The 18,909-nt window shown below is 57.6% G+C and overlaps 3 protein-coding genes across 7 annotated transcripts in view; 1 reads left to right on the top strand and 2 right to left on the bottom strand.

The window, feature by feature from the left end:
• ZC3H18 (zinc finger CCCH-type containing 18) overlaps nucleotides 1-11,775 on the bottom strand; it is a 43,857-nt gene extending 32,082 nt beyond the window's left edge. For 3 of the 5 annotated variants that reach the window (XM_050978872.1, XM_050978873.1, XM_050978874.1), the window contains exons 1-5: nucleotides 11,681-11,761; nucleotides 5,263-5,858; nucleotides 2,552-2,636; nucleotides 1,622-1,770; nucleotides 1,123-1,215 (exon numbers count right to left, since the gene is read on the bottom strand). In XM_050978872.1, coding sequence (XP_050834829.1) covers nucleotides 1,123-1,215; nucleotides 1,622-1,770; nucleotides 2,552-2,636; nucleotides 5,263-5,844 — 909 coding nt within the window. In that variant the 5' untranslated portion in view covers nucleotides 5,845-5,858; nucleotides 11,681-11,761. Of the gene's footprint in view, nucleotides 1-1,122; nucleotides 1,216-1,621; nucleotides 1,771-2,551; nucleotides 2,637-5,262; nucleotides 5,859-11,102; nucleotides 11,215-11,680 lie in introns of all 5 variants that reach the window. The other 2 variants (XM_050978875.1, XM_050978876.1) reach the window with 2 other exon arrangements.
• Nucleotides 11,776-13,012: 1,237 nt separating this feature from the next.
• CIDEC (cell death inducing DFFA like effector c) lies at nucleotides 13,013-14,858 on the top strand. Its single transcript, XM_030227583.2, has 5 exons — nucleotides 13,013-13,531; nucleotides 13,657-13,798; nucleotides 13,926-14,075; nucleotides 14,165-14,349; nucleotides 14,439-14,858. Exons 1-5 carry the CDS (start codon nucleotides 13,482-13,484, stop codon nucleotides 14,650-14,652), a joined length of 741 nt encoding a protein of 246 aa, XP_030083443.2. The 5' UTR covers nucleotides 13,013-13,481; the 3' UTR covers nucleotides 14,653-14,858.
• A 1,408-nt stretch (nucleotides 14,859-16,266) lies between these two features.
• ZFPM1 (zinc finger protein, FOG family member 1) overlaps nucleotides 16,267-18,909 on the bottom strand; it is a 34,070-nt gene continuing 31,427 nt past the window's right edge. Inside the window, exon 10 of the mRNA XM_030227794.2 lies at nucleotides 16,267-18,606. Coding sequence (XP_030083654.2) covers nucleotides 16,409-18,606 — 2,198 coding nt within the window. The 3' untranslated portion in view covers nucleotides 16,267-16,408. The remainder of the gene's footprint in view (nucleotides 18,607-18,909) is intronic.

Here is an 18,909-nt window from a genome sequence, read left to right as displayed (position 1 = left end):
AAAGGTAATTTTAATACCTGTGGAAACCCAGGAATATTTCTCTGTCTGCTCTGGGGTGCCCTGACCCCCAGGGGAGCTCTGACTCTGACCCTCATCCATGGAGAAAGATTCCCAGACTTCAAGATAGACTGGAACCCACCAAAGTGTGGAATAGATTATAGAGAGCAGTGTGGGTGTGTCACTGGGTGAGAAATTGAGGTTTTGGGGTTTTTAGTGTGCTGTGGATGGAAGCAAGATAGAGGGCACAGGGTGTCATCCTGGGCTTCTTCTTCATCCTTCTTCTCCATGGGTTTGGGTGGCATTTTGTAATTGGGCAGGAAAGTCCCCATTGCAGCTCTGTGGGATCAGTCATTGGGTTAAAAGGGAAAATAATCCAGGTGTCAGCTCTTAATGGGATAGTTTAGTCTTAAAAGCCCTTGGAACAAGAGATTGCTGGCCATTTTGTGCCTTCTAATGAAAAGTTGCCAAACTCACAGTAGTGAGACTGTTTTACTGATAAGAAATAATAAACACTTGAATCTGAACACAAATTACTGTCTCAAGTGCCTTCAATCCAAACCCAGAAAAACCAACAACTGAAACCACCACAAACCCCTTTCCAATACCTTTCTTTAATACCTCTTTAAAGAGCACAAAAATAAGTGTGAGGAGAGAAGGCTCCTGGGGCAAGGAGAAATTGGAATATTAAAAATCCTGCCCCCTGGAGATTTCCTGCAGCCAGAGCACTTTCTTCCCTCAGAATGTGCAGGATACTGGACTTTTCCTGATTAATTCCCTATTCCACCAGCTCAGAACAGCAGGAAACAGAAGTTTCCCCCCTGCAGTGATCACAAAGTGGAGAAATAGCTACTGAAGGGAGGAAATTGGACCAGCTTAGAGATTTGTTTTGTGAAGGGCTGGACTTGAGGGCCACAAATTCCCACTGTTATTTGAATATAACCCCCCCCAACCTGGATTTGAGCTCCTCTTGGCTGTCTAACAATTGTGATGTACAACAAATTCACAATTCATAGATTAAAAGGGAAAAAAGGAATAGAGAGAGAGCAAGACACCTGTGCTCCAAAAAGAGGTTTTCCAGTGGATTTTGGAGGCAGCCAGCAATTCCCTGAGGAAGAGATTTACCTCTTTAGCGTGCCGGAGTCCCCTCTCCCAGGCACTTTCTGTTGGAGGGTCTGGAGGAGGTGGAGGTAAGATTTCATCAACCACTGGGCCTCCCTGTTGGAAAGGTGAGGAGAGCAGGAGAAGACACTTGAGTTAGTTTTAAACAGCAAAGCTGTGCTTTGTAAAGCTACTCAAGAGTTACTCCAGCCGTGCCTCAGCAGGACTAAGCTGGGAATCCATGGAATTTTACCCCCCTCTACTGGCAACTCCAAGATCTCCATTTAAAAATCACATGTCCAACTGTGGGTTGAATTTTGCTGAGGTATGAGGTCAAATGAAGAGGAGGAAAATCCCAGGACTGTGGAATGGTTTGGGTTGGAAGGGACCTTGAAGCTCATCTTCTGGTTCCAGTGGAAGGGACACTTCCCACCAGCCCAGGCTCTCCAAAAGCCCACCTGGAACACTGCAGGCATGGGGAGGGTGGTGCAGAAGCCATAAATGGCCAGAAGAGGTTCCATACCCAGGGGTTGGCTGGCATCAGCGGGTGAGGGCCCATGGGAGGGGCCCCGTTGGGGGAGAAGGGCTCAGGTTTGGAGATCAGTGAGTAATTGCCCTTGTCGTTCACTCCGGGGTGGATAAAGCGACAGTTCATGCCCCAGGTGCAGTGTCCTGTGGGAACACAGAGCTGTTAGACCCTGCTGCCAGCAGCCCTCCAGCCCCACAGCCACCAAAACCCCAGCAGGCAGCTAAAACCCTTTCAGGAGTGATGTTGTTGGAGGTGTTTGACTTTTCTCCTCTCCAGCTGGGCTGGGATTTACCTGCTTGCACACACACGGGGAGGGAGCTGGCACGCTCCACCTGGCAGAGGGGACAAACAGATCCAGACACAGATGGATCCATGCACAAGAACCTTATTCCAGCTGGGAGAAGGGAGGGAGGGAGGGCTGGATACACACTGATAATTAAATGTAGGAATAAGCTTATGAGATCCTCATCTGTTAATGAGAAACATTTCCAGTTAGGAGCTTTGCCTTTCACAAGAAACCTGAGGGCAAAGCAAGCACCACAGTGCATCCCAAACAAACAGTGGGGAGGCAGAAGAATCATGGCATGGTTGGGGCTGGAAGGCCCTTAAAGCCCATCCAGCTCCAATCCCAACACCTTCCACTATCCCAAGCTGCTCCAAGCCCTGTCCAGCCCGGCCTTGGATGGAGCAGCCACAACTTCTGTGTTTGATTCCAAAAACCCCTGCAAGTCTCCCTTTATTTACCTCCTCCAGGCTCACCATGCTGAGGGCAAAGCCCTTTTTGTGTAGTGGCCCCATGAAAATTCAGCTTTGGCCACCAACAAGCAGCAAGGTGACACTGAGGACGCTTGGGGCAGAGTTTATCATGTAACAGCAGCTTAATGGAGACCCAAACTCCCCAAGCAGACCCCAGGGTGGGGTTACCTTTCATGAAGAAGCGGCAGGTGGGCCTTGGCCTCACCTTCCTGTCGTTGGGGTCTTTAACCTCCCCTTCTTCCAAGTCATCATCCTGGAACAGACAGACAGAGCTGACATTTCATGTGGGGCATGCCCTGCAGGGCCTGACCTTTCCCAGTCTGCTCAAACACTGAGAGCCACCCTGGGGCAAAACCACAGGAGAAAAACAAGGTCGGGTTCCAGGAATGCCCCAGAGCACCTGCACAAGGTGAGGACAGAAGACTCCAGGGGGCTGTAAAAGCACCTTCCACTGTCCCAGGCTGCTCCAAACCCCATCCAGCCTGGCCTTGGGCACTGCCAGGGATCCAGGGCCAGCCACAGCTTCTCTGGGCACCTGTGCCAGGGCCTCCCCACCCTCACAGCCAGGGATTTCTTCCCAAAATCCAAATTAATCCTGCCAGTTTCACCTCGTTCTATCACTCCATACCCCCGGCCAAAGCCCTGTCCAAATCTCACAAATAACTTTTCAGGATAAATCCAACAGACTTCTTCCAGCTCCACACTGGAGTTGGGAACCAGCTCAAACAAAACTCTGCCTCATCCCAGGGACTGCAGCCCCAGGAATGAATTCTGGCAGCTGGAGGCTGCTCCAAGATGAAGAAATAACAGCCAGGAAACACCTCCAGAAGAAAAGCTCTTGGTACTTTCAAGTACCAGCATTTTCTCTTTTCTCCAAGGAAAAAAACCCTTCCCTGGCTTTGTTAGGCTGCACTTGGGAAGCCCAAAGGAGCTGAAAGGAGCTGGGGATGCAGGAGACAAAGGTACAATGACCAGAGAGGTGTCACAGGTATCTGGCCAGGACATCAGGATTTTATCCTAAAGGACATCCTGGTTATCCCTCTCTCTCTGCCTCCATTTCCCTGTTTTCAGCACGTGAAAAGGGAGCATCTGGATGGGCCTTCCCTCTGCCTGGCAACAGCCACTCTCTGGGTGGAAAAGATGAGGGGAATTCTCTCCTTTGATCCACCGAGCAGCTGGCAAGAAGGAAAAAGCCATCCCTTGGCTGTGGACAAACACAGGAGCACAGAGAGGAGGGTGAAGAGCCTCTCCTGCTGCATTCCTGAGCCAGCCAGGGACAGAGCTCTCCTCAACAGCAACGGGTTTAAAAGCCTGCACTTATATCCCAATTAAAATTTGCATTAATATTCCCCTCCCACCACGCCAGGAGGCTGAAAGCAGAAGAAAATGCAGAGCTTGAAGTTTTCCCCAAAGCTGGGGCTGGCTTTCAGTGCTGCATGAATGGGAGAAGCAGCTCCACTCTGCTGCTTTCAAAAGAGCTGTGTGAAGTCTGGAACAAAAGGGGAAGTATTTATTTCTGGGAGGTCTCCTTGGAATCAGGCAGCTGAGAATGCTGTTATGAGTTAATGTATGAAAACCAGGGTACAGATTCATCTCTTGCTTTGTGAGGAGAGCTCCCAAGAATGCCTCAGGCTACAAAGGAGAGCATTCATATTTTAATCAAGGAGCAGGCATGGAGTCAGGACTCCAGGATTTTTTTTTCCTGCCCATAACATACTGGAACTCCTTCTAAGTGATTCAGGAATATACAAAACCTTTGGAAAACACGTGTTGAACAAAATCACCTGCCAGGATGGGCACGAGGGAGAAAAACCATGTCACTTCTGAAAGCAATTAAACTTGTCAATGAATTATGAAGAGTAAAAAGCACACAAAATAGGATTCTCTAAAGGAAAGGGAGGAGGGTGTGTGCAGTGAGGATCCAGGAGCTTCCCAGGCTCCTGTGGCCAGGTCAGACCAACAGGAATGGGGCTGGAAGGACAGAGCATCTCCCCTGCTCAGCTGAGGAGCCCCAGCAGTGACCCCAGCCCACTCCAGTGCTTCCCTGCCTGTCCCCAGGACAGTCCCACACCCCAGCCCAGCTGTGCAGCTGCAGTTCTGGATGGGGAGCCAGCCCAGGTGCTCTGCACCAGCAATTTCTCCTTTCACTCCCCGCACTGGGATGCAATTCCAGACCAGAAGCCCCCAGGAGGGGTTTTACTGGAATTACTCTGCCCTGTTTCCTTCATGGTAAAGAAGAAAATTGCTGTTAAGCTGCACAAAACAGCTGCTGCTCTGCAGAGCCCCCTGCTGAGCACAACCATGGCTAAAGGTGAGATTTCCCCTAATGCCCACCTGCAGCTAAACCCCACTTTTGACTTTTCTGAGTATCTCGGTTGGTTCAGGGCTGTGAAACACTGCACATCCCTGACCCCACCCCCAAACCATGCCCTGGGTATTTTCCAGAAATCCCAGCCCCTTCCATTCCCCTTCCATGCATGCAGATGCTGCTGGAGCCCAGGAACAGCCCAGCATCAGGGTTTGAGCAGCACCAGCCCCTCAATCTGAACAGCTCCTGGCCACCCAGTCCATGGGATTTGCTGTCAGCATCATTCCCAAGTCCCCCTGGAGCTGAGGCAGGGCAGTTTCTTACAGCACTGGAGCCTCCCCACCCTGAGAGGGAACAAAGCTCATTCTGATGGCTCTGGCACAAAGGTTTGGGTCAGCACAGGGATTAACCCCTGAGATCAGGGCCTGCTCCATGCTCTGGCCTTACCTCCAGGGAGAGGGGTTCCCTGCACACCAGGACAGGGATATTCCCACCAGGAAGAGGAAGGAATTGCAGTGGGAGAAGCAACCAGCTCTGAACCACCCCAGGGCTCTGCCCACCTCCTACTTACATCAATTTCTCCATCATCAATTTCCCCATCATCCTCTTCTTTCTTCTTCTCCTTGAGGGGATCCTGCCCATCCTTCTCATCATCACTTTTGCTGCTGGATTTCTTCTCATCCTCAGGGGCATCATCTCCTTTCTCCTCTTCCTCATCATCCTCCCCAGCAGCTTTCTCCCCATCCTCCTCTGCAGCAGCAGCGCTGGGTTCCTCGGGAACCTCCTCGTCATAGTCCAGCTCGTGCTCATCCAGCTCCCTGGTGACAGAGGACACTTCCAGGTCGTTTGTCCTGTCTTCCTCCTCCCCCTTTCGGGGCCGGGGGCTCTTCAGCTCCACGCCCTGCTCGTTGGTGTCGGATTCCTGCGACTTGGCCTCGCTCAGCCGATCCTCCTCGTCGGAGTGGTTCTCCTCCTCGGCCCGGCTCAGGACCCTGCCTGCCTCCTCCTCCTCGCCCAGGAGGCTCCCCTGGCCACCCTCCCCATCGAGTTCCCGCTCTGAGCCGCTCTCCTTCAGGACCTCCTCATCAGAAAGCTGCTGGTCCTCTTCCTCAGGAGAGCAGGGGTTTCGCTCCGGGCTGTCGGGAACGTCCATCAGTCCCCGCGAGCCTGCAGGACACAACAGCTCTGGTTAGGGGCAGCAAACTGGGCAGGCAGGGCAGCCTCACCCTGAGGGACCCCTCCTCCTGTGCTCTGCTTCCCAAGGAAAGCTTCTTGGAGCTCCTGGAAAGCCAGGCTGGATGGGCCCTGAGGAAGCCAATCCACTGAGGGGCAGCCTGGCCGTGGCAGAGGTTTGCAAGGAGAGGAGCTTTAAGGTCCCCTCCACCCCAAACCATCCTGGGATGCCATAAATTCAGGAATATGGTTTCTCATAGATCCTTCAAGAGGGAAATTCAGAGTTTAAACTGCACAAAGAACTGACTGCAATATTGTCTCAGACTAGAGTGTGCTGCCCTTCACAGACAATGACAGAGCTGGAGGTTGGAATTTCATGGAGTCCCAGACTGGTTTGGGTTGGAAGGGATCATAAAGATCCAACTCCACCCCTGCCATGGCAGGGACACCTTCCACTGTCCCAGGATGCTCCAAGCCCTGTCCAGCCTGGCCTTGGGCACTGCCAGGGATCCAGGGGCAGCCACAGCTGCTCTGGGCACCTGTGCCAGGACCTGCCCATCCTGCCAGGGAGGAATTCCTTCCCAATATCCACCTACCCCTGCACTCCTTCAGCCTGAGGCCATTTCCTGCATCCTGTCCCCCATCCCTTGCCCAAAGTCCCTCTCCACCTTTCCTGCAGCTCCTTCAGGCCCTGCAAATCCTGGGGTCAGTGGGGTCACCCCAAAACTTCCCCTGTGCAGGTGAACATTCCCAGCTGTCCCAGCCTTTCCTCCCAGCACAGCTGCTCCATCCTCTGATCCCCCTGGAGACTCCTCTGGGCTCTCTCCAGCAGCTCCAGCTCCTCCCTGAGCTGGGGTCTCACCTGAGGGGGCAGAACCCTCAGTAAAGACCCCAAACTCCTTCAAACCAGCAGATCCAGCTGCCTGCCTGGAGACCCTCCTAGAAGGTGCCTAAGGTGGAAGTTAAAAGTGCCGTGTCCATCAAGAATAAAGCAAATAAAGACAACAGAAAAGGGCAGGGTACAAAGCAGGGAAAAAAACTGGGCCATACATTAATTTTACTCCAGAAACAAAAATCCCATAAATTAAAGAAGGGCCTGACTGGAACTGGCTGAGCTGACTGGGTGACATCCACACAAAAGCTCTAAATATCCTAAAAACAAACCAAAAAAAGCCATAGATTTATAAATCATCTTCATTTTTATGTGTCCCATGTTTCACTCCAGCTGCTCTCTGCAAGTTCATTTAGTGCTGCCACAAACTCATGGCATAAATGAGCAGAGTTTCACCTGTTATTTCAAAAACCCTTGGGGCAGAAATGCCACAAATGTCAGAGTCTGGTTGCTCCTTTAAACACAGCCTGCAATCCACCATGAAATCACAGGTTACTAATCTTTTATTAAGCTGCTATTTCACCTTTTCCTGACATTTTCCCCTGTTTGTCCAGCTAGTTTTACACAGGAAAGGTGATTTCCCATCAAAAAGCCACACAGACACACCAAACACTGCCCCAAGGAAAGCAAACTGAGCCTTCCCAGCACCTGAACCCCCAAAATCTTTTGGTAATGAACAGAATTTGCTGCAAACTCCCAAGATCAAAGTCCCACTCCAGAAAATGCTGATTTTTATACTGTGGGAGGTCTGCAGAGGAGTTAAAACCAGAAAATAAATTCAAACCACTCCCAGAAGCACCTTAAGCTGTATTTTAGGGCTGACTGTGCTCTCCCCAAGCCCTGTGGGCCCTGCTGCTATCAGTTCATTGATAAACACGAGATGATCTCAGCATCAGCAGGGCCCAGAGCAGCAGAAAATCCTCATTTTGAGCTTCCTCTGCACACTGAAGTTGGTTCTGGCTCACCAGCAAAGTTCTGATTTCCCTGACAAGGTCAAACCCAAATGAAAAGGCAGAAGCTCTGAGCAGTTCCCCAGGATGGAGCTGAACAAATGATTTCCTTACTGAGCACATCAAGCCTGATGCTGAGCTCATAAATTCCTGCACAAATCATTTCTGGCTTTAAGAGCCAGCTCAGAGTGGGGATTTTAATTGCCCAAGTGCCTGAGAAGGGACTTGAACACAAAGGTCAGCCCAGAGGGCCACCAGAAATATCAAAACTGCCAGGGCCACGTGGACTCAGGAAATTTGTTTTCTGTTTTCTTGCAAATAAGCAGCACCAAAAAGAAAAAAGAAAAAAGAAAAAAAGGTATTTAAGTGAAGCAAACGGCTTTTTGTGTTTGACATGGAGACCTTTAGAGGGATGGGAGGAAACAAATATGTTCTGATGGTGAGGAATATAAAACACTGAAATACAAAACATTGACCTGCACAGCAGCTTTTATAAAATCCAGAGCATCCAGCAGTTGTAATAATTTCCTCTTAATTTCCATCAGCAGAAATGATAAGAAACACAATAAATGATGGCCCAAGTGAGAAGGGTTCACAAAATCCAGGCAGGGAGGAATTTTTGGGGTGTAATTCCTTGGATTCAGGGATTGGGCTGTTGCTCCAAGATTCCACAAAACCAACAAAGCAGATTTTGGCAGCAATCTTACCCTGCATGGAAATGTCCCAAAACAAAGCCCAGATGTCCAAAGGTAAAATCAGCAGCAGGGAAAAAAATGGGAGCTGGAAATTAAAAGGAAAACTGCCTGATGATGGGACAGGACAGCAAGTTTAATTCCAGTTTTAAGTGTTGTCTTAAAATCAGCTGCAGATCAATTAATTCCAAATCTGTGGAACTCTGCAAGGGTTTGGTTTTTTGAGGCAGTTTTTAATCTGCAAATCACAATTTATTCCAAATCTCTGGAATTGTGAGAGGTTTTTCTGGAGCGGTTTTTTAACCTGCAAATCACAATTTATTCCAGATCTCTGAAATCCTGAAAGGGTTTTGGAGTTTTTTGAGGTGTTTTTTTAGGGGTTGTTTGGGGATTTTGTACATTTGGGGTTTCTTAAATTGCTTTTTGCTGTTCTTTAGGGAAATATCAAGACAAAAATCACAAAAACCTGAGAAAAATTGGCTCCATGGAAGTATTTTAAATCAAGCAGCAGTGACAGAAGTGGCAGAGCAGAAACCCCCAGGTTTCACCTCTCCCTCATCATAAACTTGGCCTTTTTTTGTGCCTTAAAACTAAGCCAGTTTCTTCCTAGTTCAAAACCAGTTATAAAAGCAAAAAATTAACTCTCCTAAGCCCCAGATAAGCTTGTTTGACTTGCAGCTCAGGCAAGAGGCAGGGATGCATTCATGCCTCTCACTGAGCAGCCTTTTATCTTGAAAAATCTTCCAAATTCAGGCAAAGCTGCCTTTGGTCCCAGCTGCACAACTATTTCTGTTCCAAAACCAGCTCCTTTTGCTCAAAGTGTGTCAAATCCTCCTTTCCTGAGTGTCTGAGGCAGGCTGGAGCAGCACAGGGCACTGGGAATTCCATCCAGGCTCACAAACCTCTCCTGCTCCCAGGCTCAGTGAGCTGGGCCAGCCCTGTCACAGGGAGCAAATGCAGCAATAAAGGGCATTTTCAGGAAAAAAAAAAAAAAAAAAAAGGGTCTTTCCCTGCTTTTGGAATTATTTGGGCATGCCTCAGTGAGCTGAAAGCCTGTTCAAAGCAGGTCACAGCTTCTCAGGGAAGAAATTGAAGATCTGACAGCAGAAGTTCCCAGGAGTAAGGAGCTTTTAGTTCCACAACACATCAGTGACTTGGAAGCTTCAGAGCCTGGGCTCTGGAATATCTCAAATTAGGGAATGAAGGATGATTTTATGCTTCATTATGCTCCTGAATTTGTCAGAGTCCCGTGGCTTGCACAAGGTGGGACAGAGATGCTCCTCCTGCCTGGCCTTCTCACCATGCCTGGATGCACCAGGAAGGAGCCAATTTGGTCCAACTAAAGCCTCCCAGCCTCCTTAGAAACATTTCAAATGACACATTTCCACCCTGAAAAGGGGAGGAGAAATTTGTGGACATGCTCAGAAATTTAAACTCACCTGCTTCACTTCCTGTATAAGGTATTTTTATCAAAGCTTAATGACATCCAAGATTTTTTAACTGAAAGCACTGGGACTGAGCAGCCTTGCACAGCACTAAAGGCAGGCAGAGGCAAACTCTTTGCTGCTTAAATTGCTTTTAAAAATCCACTCCCACCTTGCCAGGATACATTTCAAATAAAATCCTGAACCCCAAACTTCTGTCAGTTGATTTTCACAAGGTCAGAGGAGTCAGAGCAGGAATTTTTACCCAGCAGCTCCTTTTGCAAAATCAGGCCAAATTTCTTCTCTGCTATTCATTAAACGACACAAAAGGTGCAAAATTAAAAAGGAAGAAATTCCAGGCAGGAAATGAGTTCCTACAAAACCTGGAGCTGGGCAGAGCCAAGAATTTCAGCCTCAAAATCCTACAAATTTTCATGGATATGAAGACCAAGTGCATTCCCAATTTCTGTGCCCCTGGCAGCCCTGAGGGGAGTCACAGGACACAGGGAAGGAAAGAAGAGAGGAAGCTTTTTCCTTCAGGCTGAAATCTTTGGGATAAAAGGGATAAAATCCCCTTCCTAAAAGCCAAGGAGCTGCTGGGAATCAGATCCATGAAATCCAGGGGGTAAAGCAGAGCAGGAAAGTGCTGGAGCAAGGTGTCAGGGCAGGCAGGAGCCATGAGGGAGCTGAGCAGGGGAACAGTGCTGACAGGACAGGTGAGGAGAGAAGGGCAGCACACAAAGATTCAGGGAACAAAGAACTGCAAAAGCAGAGGCAAAGCAGAAACCAACACAGGGAAAAACGTGGAAGAGCAGTGACAGCAGATATCAATTCCTCAGGATCCAGGAGAGGGGAAACACGGAGCACTGAGAGGATGAATCTGTGTGCAGCCCTGCCCTGACTGCATTTCCAGCTGCTAACAGGGTTAATTAACCAAAATCCTCATTTCCCTGCCATCCCTAGGGAGCTCTGAGGCACAGGATGCCCAGGGAACTCAGCAGCTCTCAGGGCACCCTTCAATGCCCCAAGCTCAGCTGCCCTGAGGGCTCAGTTTGGTGCTCAGAGGCAGTTCCAGGAGCTGGGTCTGAAGCAGAGCTCAGAGAGCTCCAATGGAGAATGTTCCCCATGGATTTGTGGTGGGCACCTGAAGGGAAAAGCAGCTGCAGTTTGCTGTCCCAGCACAGCTGATTTTCCTACAGCTCCTTCCTGCAGCTCTCCCCCAGCAAACACTGAGTGTGAGTTCTCAGGGCCCCAGGAAGAGACAACCAGCAGGTTCATACCTGGGTCCAGCAGGGTTTGGGACAATCCCACTCAAAAGACTGATTTTGGATCAGCAGTTTGGCAAAGAGCTGTCCTGATCAACGGGGACCCTCTCCCTGAATCCAGGCAAACCTTAGGGAGAAAGAATTCCCAGCCTGGAGGTGCTGCCCTCGAGCAGCTCTGAGGAGACTCACCTGAGAGCTGGCCCCAAAGGTGATGGACCCCAAACCCACCTGAGAGCTGGCCCCAAAGGTGATGGACCCCAAACCCACCTGAGAGCTGGCCCCAAAGGTGATGGACCCCAAACCCACCTGAGAGCTGGCCCCAAAGGTGATGGACCCCAAACCCACCTGAGAGCTGGCCCCAAAGGTGATGGACCCCAAACCCACCTGAGAGCTGGCCCCAAAGGTGATGGACCCCAAACCCATTCAGAGCTGGCCCCAAGGATGATGGACCCGAAACCCATTCAGAGCTGGCCCCAAGGATGATGGACCCCAAACCCATTCAGGACTGACCCTGCAGGTGACAAACCCCAAACCCCCTGGGCGCTGCCCCAGGTGCAGGCGCTGCCGGTGTGTGCCCCCGCGGTGCCCCTCACCTCCGAGGCTCTCCTGCCAGGCGGGGCTCTCCTGCCGTGCCCCCGGGCCGCGGCTGCTGGCGCTGTCCCTGCTCCCGCTGCCTGCCGAGGGGGACAGTCAGAGCCACCTGCACCCTCTGTCCCCTGCCGAGCCCTGCTGTCCCCCGGCTCCCCCCGAAGCCGGGGCCGCCCCGTCCCATTCACGGTCCCGAACGAACGGGAGAATTCATTCATTTCCGCGCTCTCCGTCCCCGAACGCCCTCCGGCCTCCCCCCGACCCCGTCTAGAACACCGCCGGGCCCTCCCCTCCTCTGCCCGCCGCCCGTCCCGGGCCGCTCCCCGGAGCTGCCCCCGTCCCCCCCTCTCCGGTGCCGCCCCCGCCCCGCGCTTCCCCCTCCCGCTCCCCCCGCCGGGCCTGGGCCCGCCCCCCCCCTCCCCGGCGCTAGGCCGCGGCGGCGCGGGCGGCGGCTCACCGGTGTCGGGGGGCGGCGGGGGCCCGGCGCGGTGCGGGGCGCGGCGGGGACGGGCCGGGGGCGGCGGGGGCCGGCGAGGCCCGCGGGGCGGCGGCGGCAGCGCGGGACGGGGCGGCGGAGCGGCCTCTACTCGCGGCGGCGCAGGGCGGCCATGGCGTGACGTCATCCGCGCGCGACGGGGCCCGGCGGCGCGAGGCGAGGGGAGGGGGGAGCGCGCGCTCTGCTCCCCCCTCCCCCCCCCGTCCGTCTTAAAGGGGCCGCGCACGGCATGGACGGAGCGCAGGTGTGCGCGCACAGGTGGACGCGTGAACGCGCGAACATCTGCACAGGGGGCGTGCGCAGGCGTGCACGTGGAGGGACAGGGAGGTGCAGCGTTCCAGATGTGCCCGGGACGCACCCGCGCACAGGGACGGGGCACCCGCGTGCCGCAGGATCGGGGAATGTTCGGGGTGCAAGGGAGCTCTGAGAGGGACACCTGGGGCAGGTGACACAGGGACACGTCCAGGTGGGTTTGGGATGGCTCCAGACAGGAGACCCCACATCCCTGGGCAGCTGTGCCAGGGCTCTGCCACCCTCCATGGGCACAGGCTCTCCCTCGCCTTGAGAGGGAACTTCTCGTGGTTTGGTTCACGGCCGCTGCTGCTCCTCCTGTCCCTGGACACCACTGCGAACAGCCTGGCACCGTCCTGTGACACCCACGGGAACATCTGTACGGATTGATGGGACCCCCTGCCAGCCTGCCCTTCCCCGGCCGGCCCTGCCCGGCTCCCGGTCCCTCCCCGGCCGGAGGGTGCGGCCCGGGGAGGAGCCTCTCTGACAGGTACATAAGGGCAGGTGAGGCACACGGGCTTGATCCTCGGGAGAAGAGCCGGTGTTCCCTGGAGGTGAGGGGATGGGAGCTCCGCTAGACCCCCAGGAGGCTCCTGGCTGGAGACAGCCCTGGATCAGCAGCAGGGCTGGGGGTGCTCCCAGGGGTGTCCCTGACCCCGAAGCCCCGGTGTCCTCTCCCAGGAGCCCAGGGCTGCTGTCTCACCTTTGCTCCAGCGCTGACTCAGGCTCCCACGTGTCCCTTTACGCAAGAGCCCTGCTGGCAGGGGACTCTGGCCGGGCGGCCCCCGCTGGCCTGGCCCTGGCTAAAGGGCAGGGCCAGCCCCTGTAAAGGCAGCGGTGACAGAGCTCAGGCTCAATTCTGTCACTGCGATTGCCAGTGGGGACATCTGGAGCAGACGGGAGCTGAAAGCAGCGGAAGAACCCCTGGAGCGGAGTTGGACGTGCTGGTGGGAACACATCTTGAGCTGACAGGAACCACTGTCCTTCCTCCCCGCAGGCTGCTCCGTGCTCCTTGGAAGATGGACTACGCCAAATCCCTGAGCCAGCGCCTGGCTGCCCCCGTGTCCAAGTAAGTGCCGTGGACCCCCTGTCCCCAGCATGGGGGACATCCCCCCAGGGCCCTCCCTGGGTGCTGGCACTGCCAGAGGGTTCTCCTGGCTTTCAGAGCACCCCAATCCCTGTGTCCCTTCCCAGATGTGTCTCGGCCAGCGCCTCCATGACCCAGCAGCTGCTGGCAGGCCCGGCCCCGCGGCCCCGGCCCTACCGCGTGTGCAACGGGGACCGCAGCCTGCGCAAGGGCGTCATGGCCCCCAGCCTCGCCGAGCTCCTCTGCCAGGTCTGTCTGGGCTCTGTCTGTTTGTCTGTCCGGCCTCTGTCTGCCCCTCTGTCTGTGTGTCCGTCCGGGCTCTGTCTGCCCGCCCAGGGCCTGTCCCCAGCCCTGCTGACCCCCAACCCCTCCACAGGCCCAGAGCGCCCTGGCCCTGCCCGCGCCCATCGCGCTGGTGCTGGATGAGGACGGCACGGCCGTGGAGACTGAGTCCTTCTTCCGGACCCTGGAGGAGGGCACGGCCCTGATGGCCCTGAGCAAAGGGCAGACCTGGACTGCCCCCAAGGTGAGGGGACCCCTGAGGGGCCGGTTTGTCCCTGTGTCCCATGCTGGAGGTGGGATTGGGAGGGTGACCGCGGTGCTGCTCTCCCGCAGACACGTGGCTACCAGGTGGGCCTGTCCCGCAAGCCCCCACGCAGGATCGACGTCGCCTGTGTCACCTTCGACCTGTACAAGAGCCACCCGAAGGACCTGGGCTGCCTCAACGTCAAAGCCACCCTGTATGGCACCTACAGCATGTCCTACGACCTGCGCTGCTACGGGGCCCGGCGCCTGGTGAAGTGAGTGCGGGGCTTTGGGGACACTCTGGGGACGGGGACACTGCCCAGCCCTGCCGTGGTGGCACGCTGACCCCTTTCTCCCTGCCCAGGGAAGCCCTGCGCTGGGCGCTGTTCACCATGCAGGCCACGGGCCACGTCCTGCTGGGCACCTCGTGCTACATGCAGCAGCTCCTGGATGCCACCGAGGAGGAGCAGAAGGAAGAGGAGAAGAGCTCGCTGCCCCTGCAGAACCTCCTGCCCTGCAGCCTCCCTGCCCTGCCCTGCAGCCTCCCTGCCCTGCCCTACAAGAAGATGTCACAGTGAGGCTGGCTGGCCTGGCCTGTCCCCTCCGCTGTCCCCCCAACCCTGGGGGGTCCCAGCACCCCGCTAGGTCAATGCCTGGGCAGAGGCTGCCACAGTGCCTGGCACAGCCTCTCCTTGCACTCCGCTGGCTGAGTGTGGCCAAATCTGCTCTGGAATAGCTGCTGCTCTGTAAATATATTTATTTAAGTAAAGTTCTCCTGAATTCAGCTGCATTGTGTGTTGTCTTTGTGGGGGGGGACACCCAGGACGCTCAGCCCTTGCACTGCTTGGCACCCTGAGCTGGTGGTGTAAGAGGTGCGAGGAGGGAACCTGTTGCAAGCGCTTCCCCAAGGGAGCTGCTGCCTTCATCCTCCTCCTCCCTGGCACCAGAGCCTGGCTCCCACCCCCTGGCACAGGGCCAAGGCTCCACTGGCACTGCAGACACCCACAACAGTGATGGGGCATACCCCAAAGCCTGGCCTGTGGCAGCTGGCACCACGCCTGTCTGTGCTCCCTTTAGAGGGGTGAAGGATCTCCCAGCTGCTTGTGCCCCTGACTGTGCAGGGCTGGCATGGAGGGAGGGACACGAGGGGGTGTTCTGGTCCCTGGGGTCGCCAGCCCCACTGGCAGCCCTGGACAGGGGCAGTCCCTGTGCCCACCCCAGCCTTGCACAATCCCGGTGCTAGTGCTGGCCTGGCCAGGTCCAGGGGCATCCCAAGGGCCCAGCAGCTCCAGGGATACCAGCTGGGAAACAAACAGAGCTGGGGGCACTGGGCTCCAGTGACCTGGCCCTTGGGGACTGTCCCCAAGTGTTCCCAGAAAGATCCCGAAGCACCACCCCTGCTAGAGAGAGTGGCAGGGAGGGGAACAACCCACTGCCTGCCTGTGCTGGACTGGGAATACTGGGAAGCACTGGGATGAGCTGTGGGGAGGTGAGAAGCCATTCTCTGGGGGTCATTAGGGCCATCCTCCCCTGTCACCCTGTGAGTGACACCTCACCTGAGCCACACTCACCTGGGCACTCACGGCAGGGTCTGGAGTTGCAGTGCAGGGACTGCTCCAGTGGCAGAGACCTGAGCCCCACCCAGCGCTGTGGGCTTAATTACCTTGATAATTAATGAGCCATCAGCACCAGCTGAGCCCCACCTGGGAGCAGCACTTTGCCCCATGGCACAGATGTGTGATGTCCCGTCCTGCTGAAGGTGCCACCCGGGGGCACTGGGGACAGCGTGGGGACATCTTGCCCTGCCCCTGCTGTCACCCGTGGCTGTACACACCCCATGGCCCATCCCCTCGGGGTGCTGGTGGCCGTGCCAGCCCCCGCAGTGTCCCCCACCCCACACAGGTGTTTAGCAGACATATTTATTTCTGTACACACTTATACACACAGTTCCCAGGGCTGCCTCCGTGCAGGGTCCGCTCTGCAGTGGCGGCACCCCCGGATTTCCTGGGGTGCCGTGCCCCCACACCCCCACCCCAGCCCCGTAATGCCTACGGGGAAAAGCCCCCTGCAGCCCCCAGGGCAGGGCCATGCACAGTCCTCCTGCCTCAGTTTCCCCTGGGGCACAGGTGGGGGCTGACACCCACCCTCCAGTGTCCTCACCCCCCAACCCGGGTGAACTTTGGGGCTCCAGATGCAGAAGCTGCCCCGATGGAGCTTCCTGGGGGGGTTCTCCATCACCCCGACCCCTGCACGGGGGGGGGGTGTGTGTCAGGCACTGGTTCCATCCCCCAGCCCCTGCAGCCCCCCGAGCGGTGCCGGGGGGCTCTGGGGGGGTTACTTGACGTGCTCTGCGGCGTGGGAGGAGCAGTAATACTTCTTGTGGGCGATGAAGGTGGACAGGCTGCTGAACTTGATGTTGCAGAGGCGACAGTACCTGTGGTTGCCGTTGGGCACCGGGCCGGGCACAGCCTTGGCCGGGGGGGTCTGCACCCCCCTGTCCGTGTAGGCGGGGGGCGTGGGGGGCTTGCGGGCGGCTTCCCGCAGTGCCTCGGGGGCTCCGGGCGAGGCGGGGGCCCGGGGGGAGCCGGGGGGCCGGGGGCTGTCCCGGCCCTCCTTGGCGGTCAGGCTGTCCCGGCGGAGGCGGGGGCCGGGCTGGCGAGGAGGGGACGCGGCGGGCAGCGGGGGCTCGGGCGTCCTGCTGGCACCGGGGGCCAGCGCCTCCGGGAGCCCCGGCCCGGCCCCCGCCGGCGGCTTGGCCACGAAGAGCCCGTGGGCATTTCGGAAGTGCTCGAGGAGGTCGCCCTTGATGGCTCCATTGAGGGGACAGTAGGGACAGGCGGCCAGGGGACCCCCTTTGGCCCCCGGCGGTGGCAGGGAACCTTTGGGGTGACGCTGCAGCGAGTCCGCCCCGGGGTAGGGGATGCCGGGGCTCCCCGCCGGGGCCGCCCTCACCCGCACCCCTCCTTCGGGCTCCCCCTCGCCGGGGCTGCCGGGGCTGTGCCGGCCCTTGAGGGGGGCGGCCATGGCCCCCTTCATCTTCTGCAGGTGCTCCAGCGTGCGGGGCTGCAGCGGCGTGGCCGGGCACTGGTACTTCTTGTGCGCCAGGTACGCGTCCAGGCTGTTGAAGCTGATGCGGCACGCGGTGCACTCGTGGTAGTCGGCCAGGGGCAGCAGCGGCGCCGGTGCCGGTACCGGGGTCGGTGCCGGCTCGCTTTGCCACCGCGGCTTCTTGCTCAGGTCGATGGGACCCTCGGCGTCGGGGCTGGCGCGGGGCTCGGGGGCGGCCGCGGGCGGCTCGGCGGGCGGGGGCTCCGGGGCCGGCGGGGGCTCGGCGGGGCGGCGAGCGGCGCCGTGGATCTCGTAGAGCTTGCGGCGCTTGCGGGTGCGCAGCGGCTGCGGCAGGAAGGGCACTTTGGGGGCGGCGGGGCGGCGCAGGGGGGGATCGTGCCGGGAGGCGCAGTAGAAGCGCTTGTGCACCACGTAGGTCTCGTGGCGGCTGAAGCGGATGTTGCACGCCTCGCACAGAGTCTTGCTGGGGTCCTCGTCCCCCTCGTCCCCCGCGGAGCTGCCGGGGCTTTGGCTGTCCTCGCTGCACCGCCCCGACCCCCCCTCCGCCTCGGGGGAACCCGCTTTGGTGCCCCCCTCTTCAGCCTTGCCCTCCGGCATGGTGGCTGGTGGGGTGGCGTCGCGGCTGGTGTCCCCGTCCCCTGCTGCCGGGCCCTGCCCGTTGCCTGCCGGAGGGGACAGCAGCGTTCCCGGGGCGAGGGGACCCTTGGGCGCCCCAGGGGGGGCTTTGAGCTTGCGTGCCCCGGGGGGGCTGTCCTCGGCCAGGTGCCGGCTGGAGCAGTACAGGCGCTTGTGTACGTAGTAGTTGTTGATGTTGTTGAAGGTGATCTCGCACTCGTAGCACGTGGCCCCCTTGGGCACCGGTGTGCCCGTGTAGATGGAGGGTGGCACCGCACCGCCGTGGCCCTGCTTCAGCCGGCTGTGCACCAGCTCCGACATCTTGGCCAGGATCTCCGACGCCTGCGGCACCACCGCGGCCTCGTGGCCGAACACGTACTGCGGCAGGAAGACGGTGCCGCCGGCCGTGCCCGTCCCCGGCTCGCTGGGCACGGGGCTAGAGCCCGGCGTGGGGCTGGCCAGCTCTGACTTGACCTTGGCCGAGGACAGGCTGCGGGGGGACGAGGTCCGGGAGCCGCCGTCGGGGCTGCCAGCCCCCTCCCCGCTCCTGGGCGCCTCTGCCTCGCTGGCCGGGCTGCCGGCCGGCTCCTCCTTGATGCGCACGGGCTCGCCAGACGTGGAGGAGGAGGAGGAGGAGGAGGATGCCGATGAAGGCCCTTCCCCATTCTGCGGCTGGGCTGGGGGCGAGAGTTTGCCGGCCCTGGGGTCGGGGGGCGAGGCGGGCGGTGCCGGTGGGGCGGTGTCGGGGCCGGGCAGCACCACGTGCTGTGGCAGGGCCGGCAGCGCCTCGGGCAGGAACGCGCCCAGGCTGCACTTCCGCAGGGACGCGTTGTTCGGCTGGCTCAGCCCTGCAGAGGGACAGAGGTGACAGTGTCACCGGCAGCCCTGGCACAGGGAGGATCAGCACTGGCATCACCGAGAGCACCGGCACGGGGGTGCTGCGCTGTTCCCCCGTTACTGACACCCACCCCAGGGCAGGATCCTCACCTCGTTCCCTGTTCCACACATCCTGGCAGAGGGATGCTTGCCATATCCTGTTCCCAACACCCCTGGCACAGAGATCCTGCTCTGTTCCCCATTCCCAACGTCCTGGCACAGGGACACTGTACCATCCCCACCTCCCTTCCCACCACCAGGTCCAGCTGGTGCCA

Source organism: Serinus canaria, chromosome 11, assembly GCF_022539315.1.
Source record: "Serinus canaria isolate serCan28SL12 chromosome 11, serCan2020, whole genome shotgun sequence".
Taxonomy (NCBI): Eukaryota; Metazoa; Chordata; class Aves; order Passeriformes; family Fringillidae; genus Serinus; species Serinus canaria.
This window is presented reverse-complemented; position numbering and strand designations above follow the sequence as displayed.

Coding starts and splice junctions, on each gene's coding strand:
- CIDEC (XM_030227583.2), top strand. CDS start 13,482: ATGGACTACGCCAAATCCCTGAGCCAGCGCCTGGCTGCCCCCGTGTCC. Junction 13,532..13,656: donor CTGGCTGCCCCCGTGTCCAA/GTAAGTGCCGTG, acceptor GTCCCTTCCCAG/ATGTGTCTCGGCCAGCGCCT. Junction 14,076..14,164: donor AGACCTGGACTGCCCCCAAG/GTGAGGGGACCC, acceptor GCTCTCCCGCAG/ACACGTGGCTACCAGGTGGG.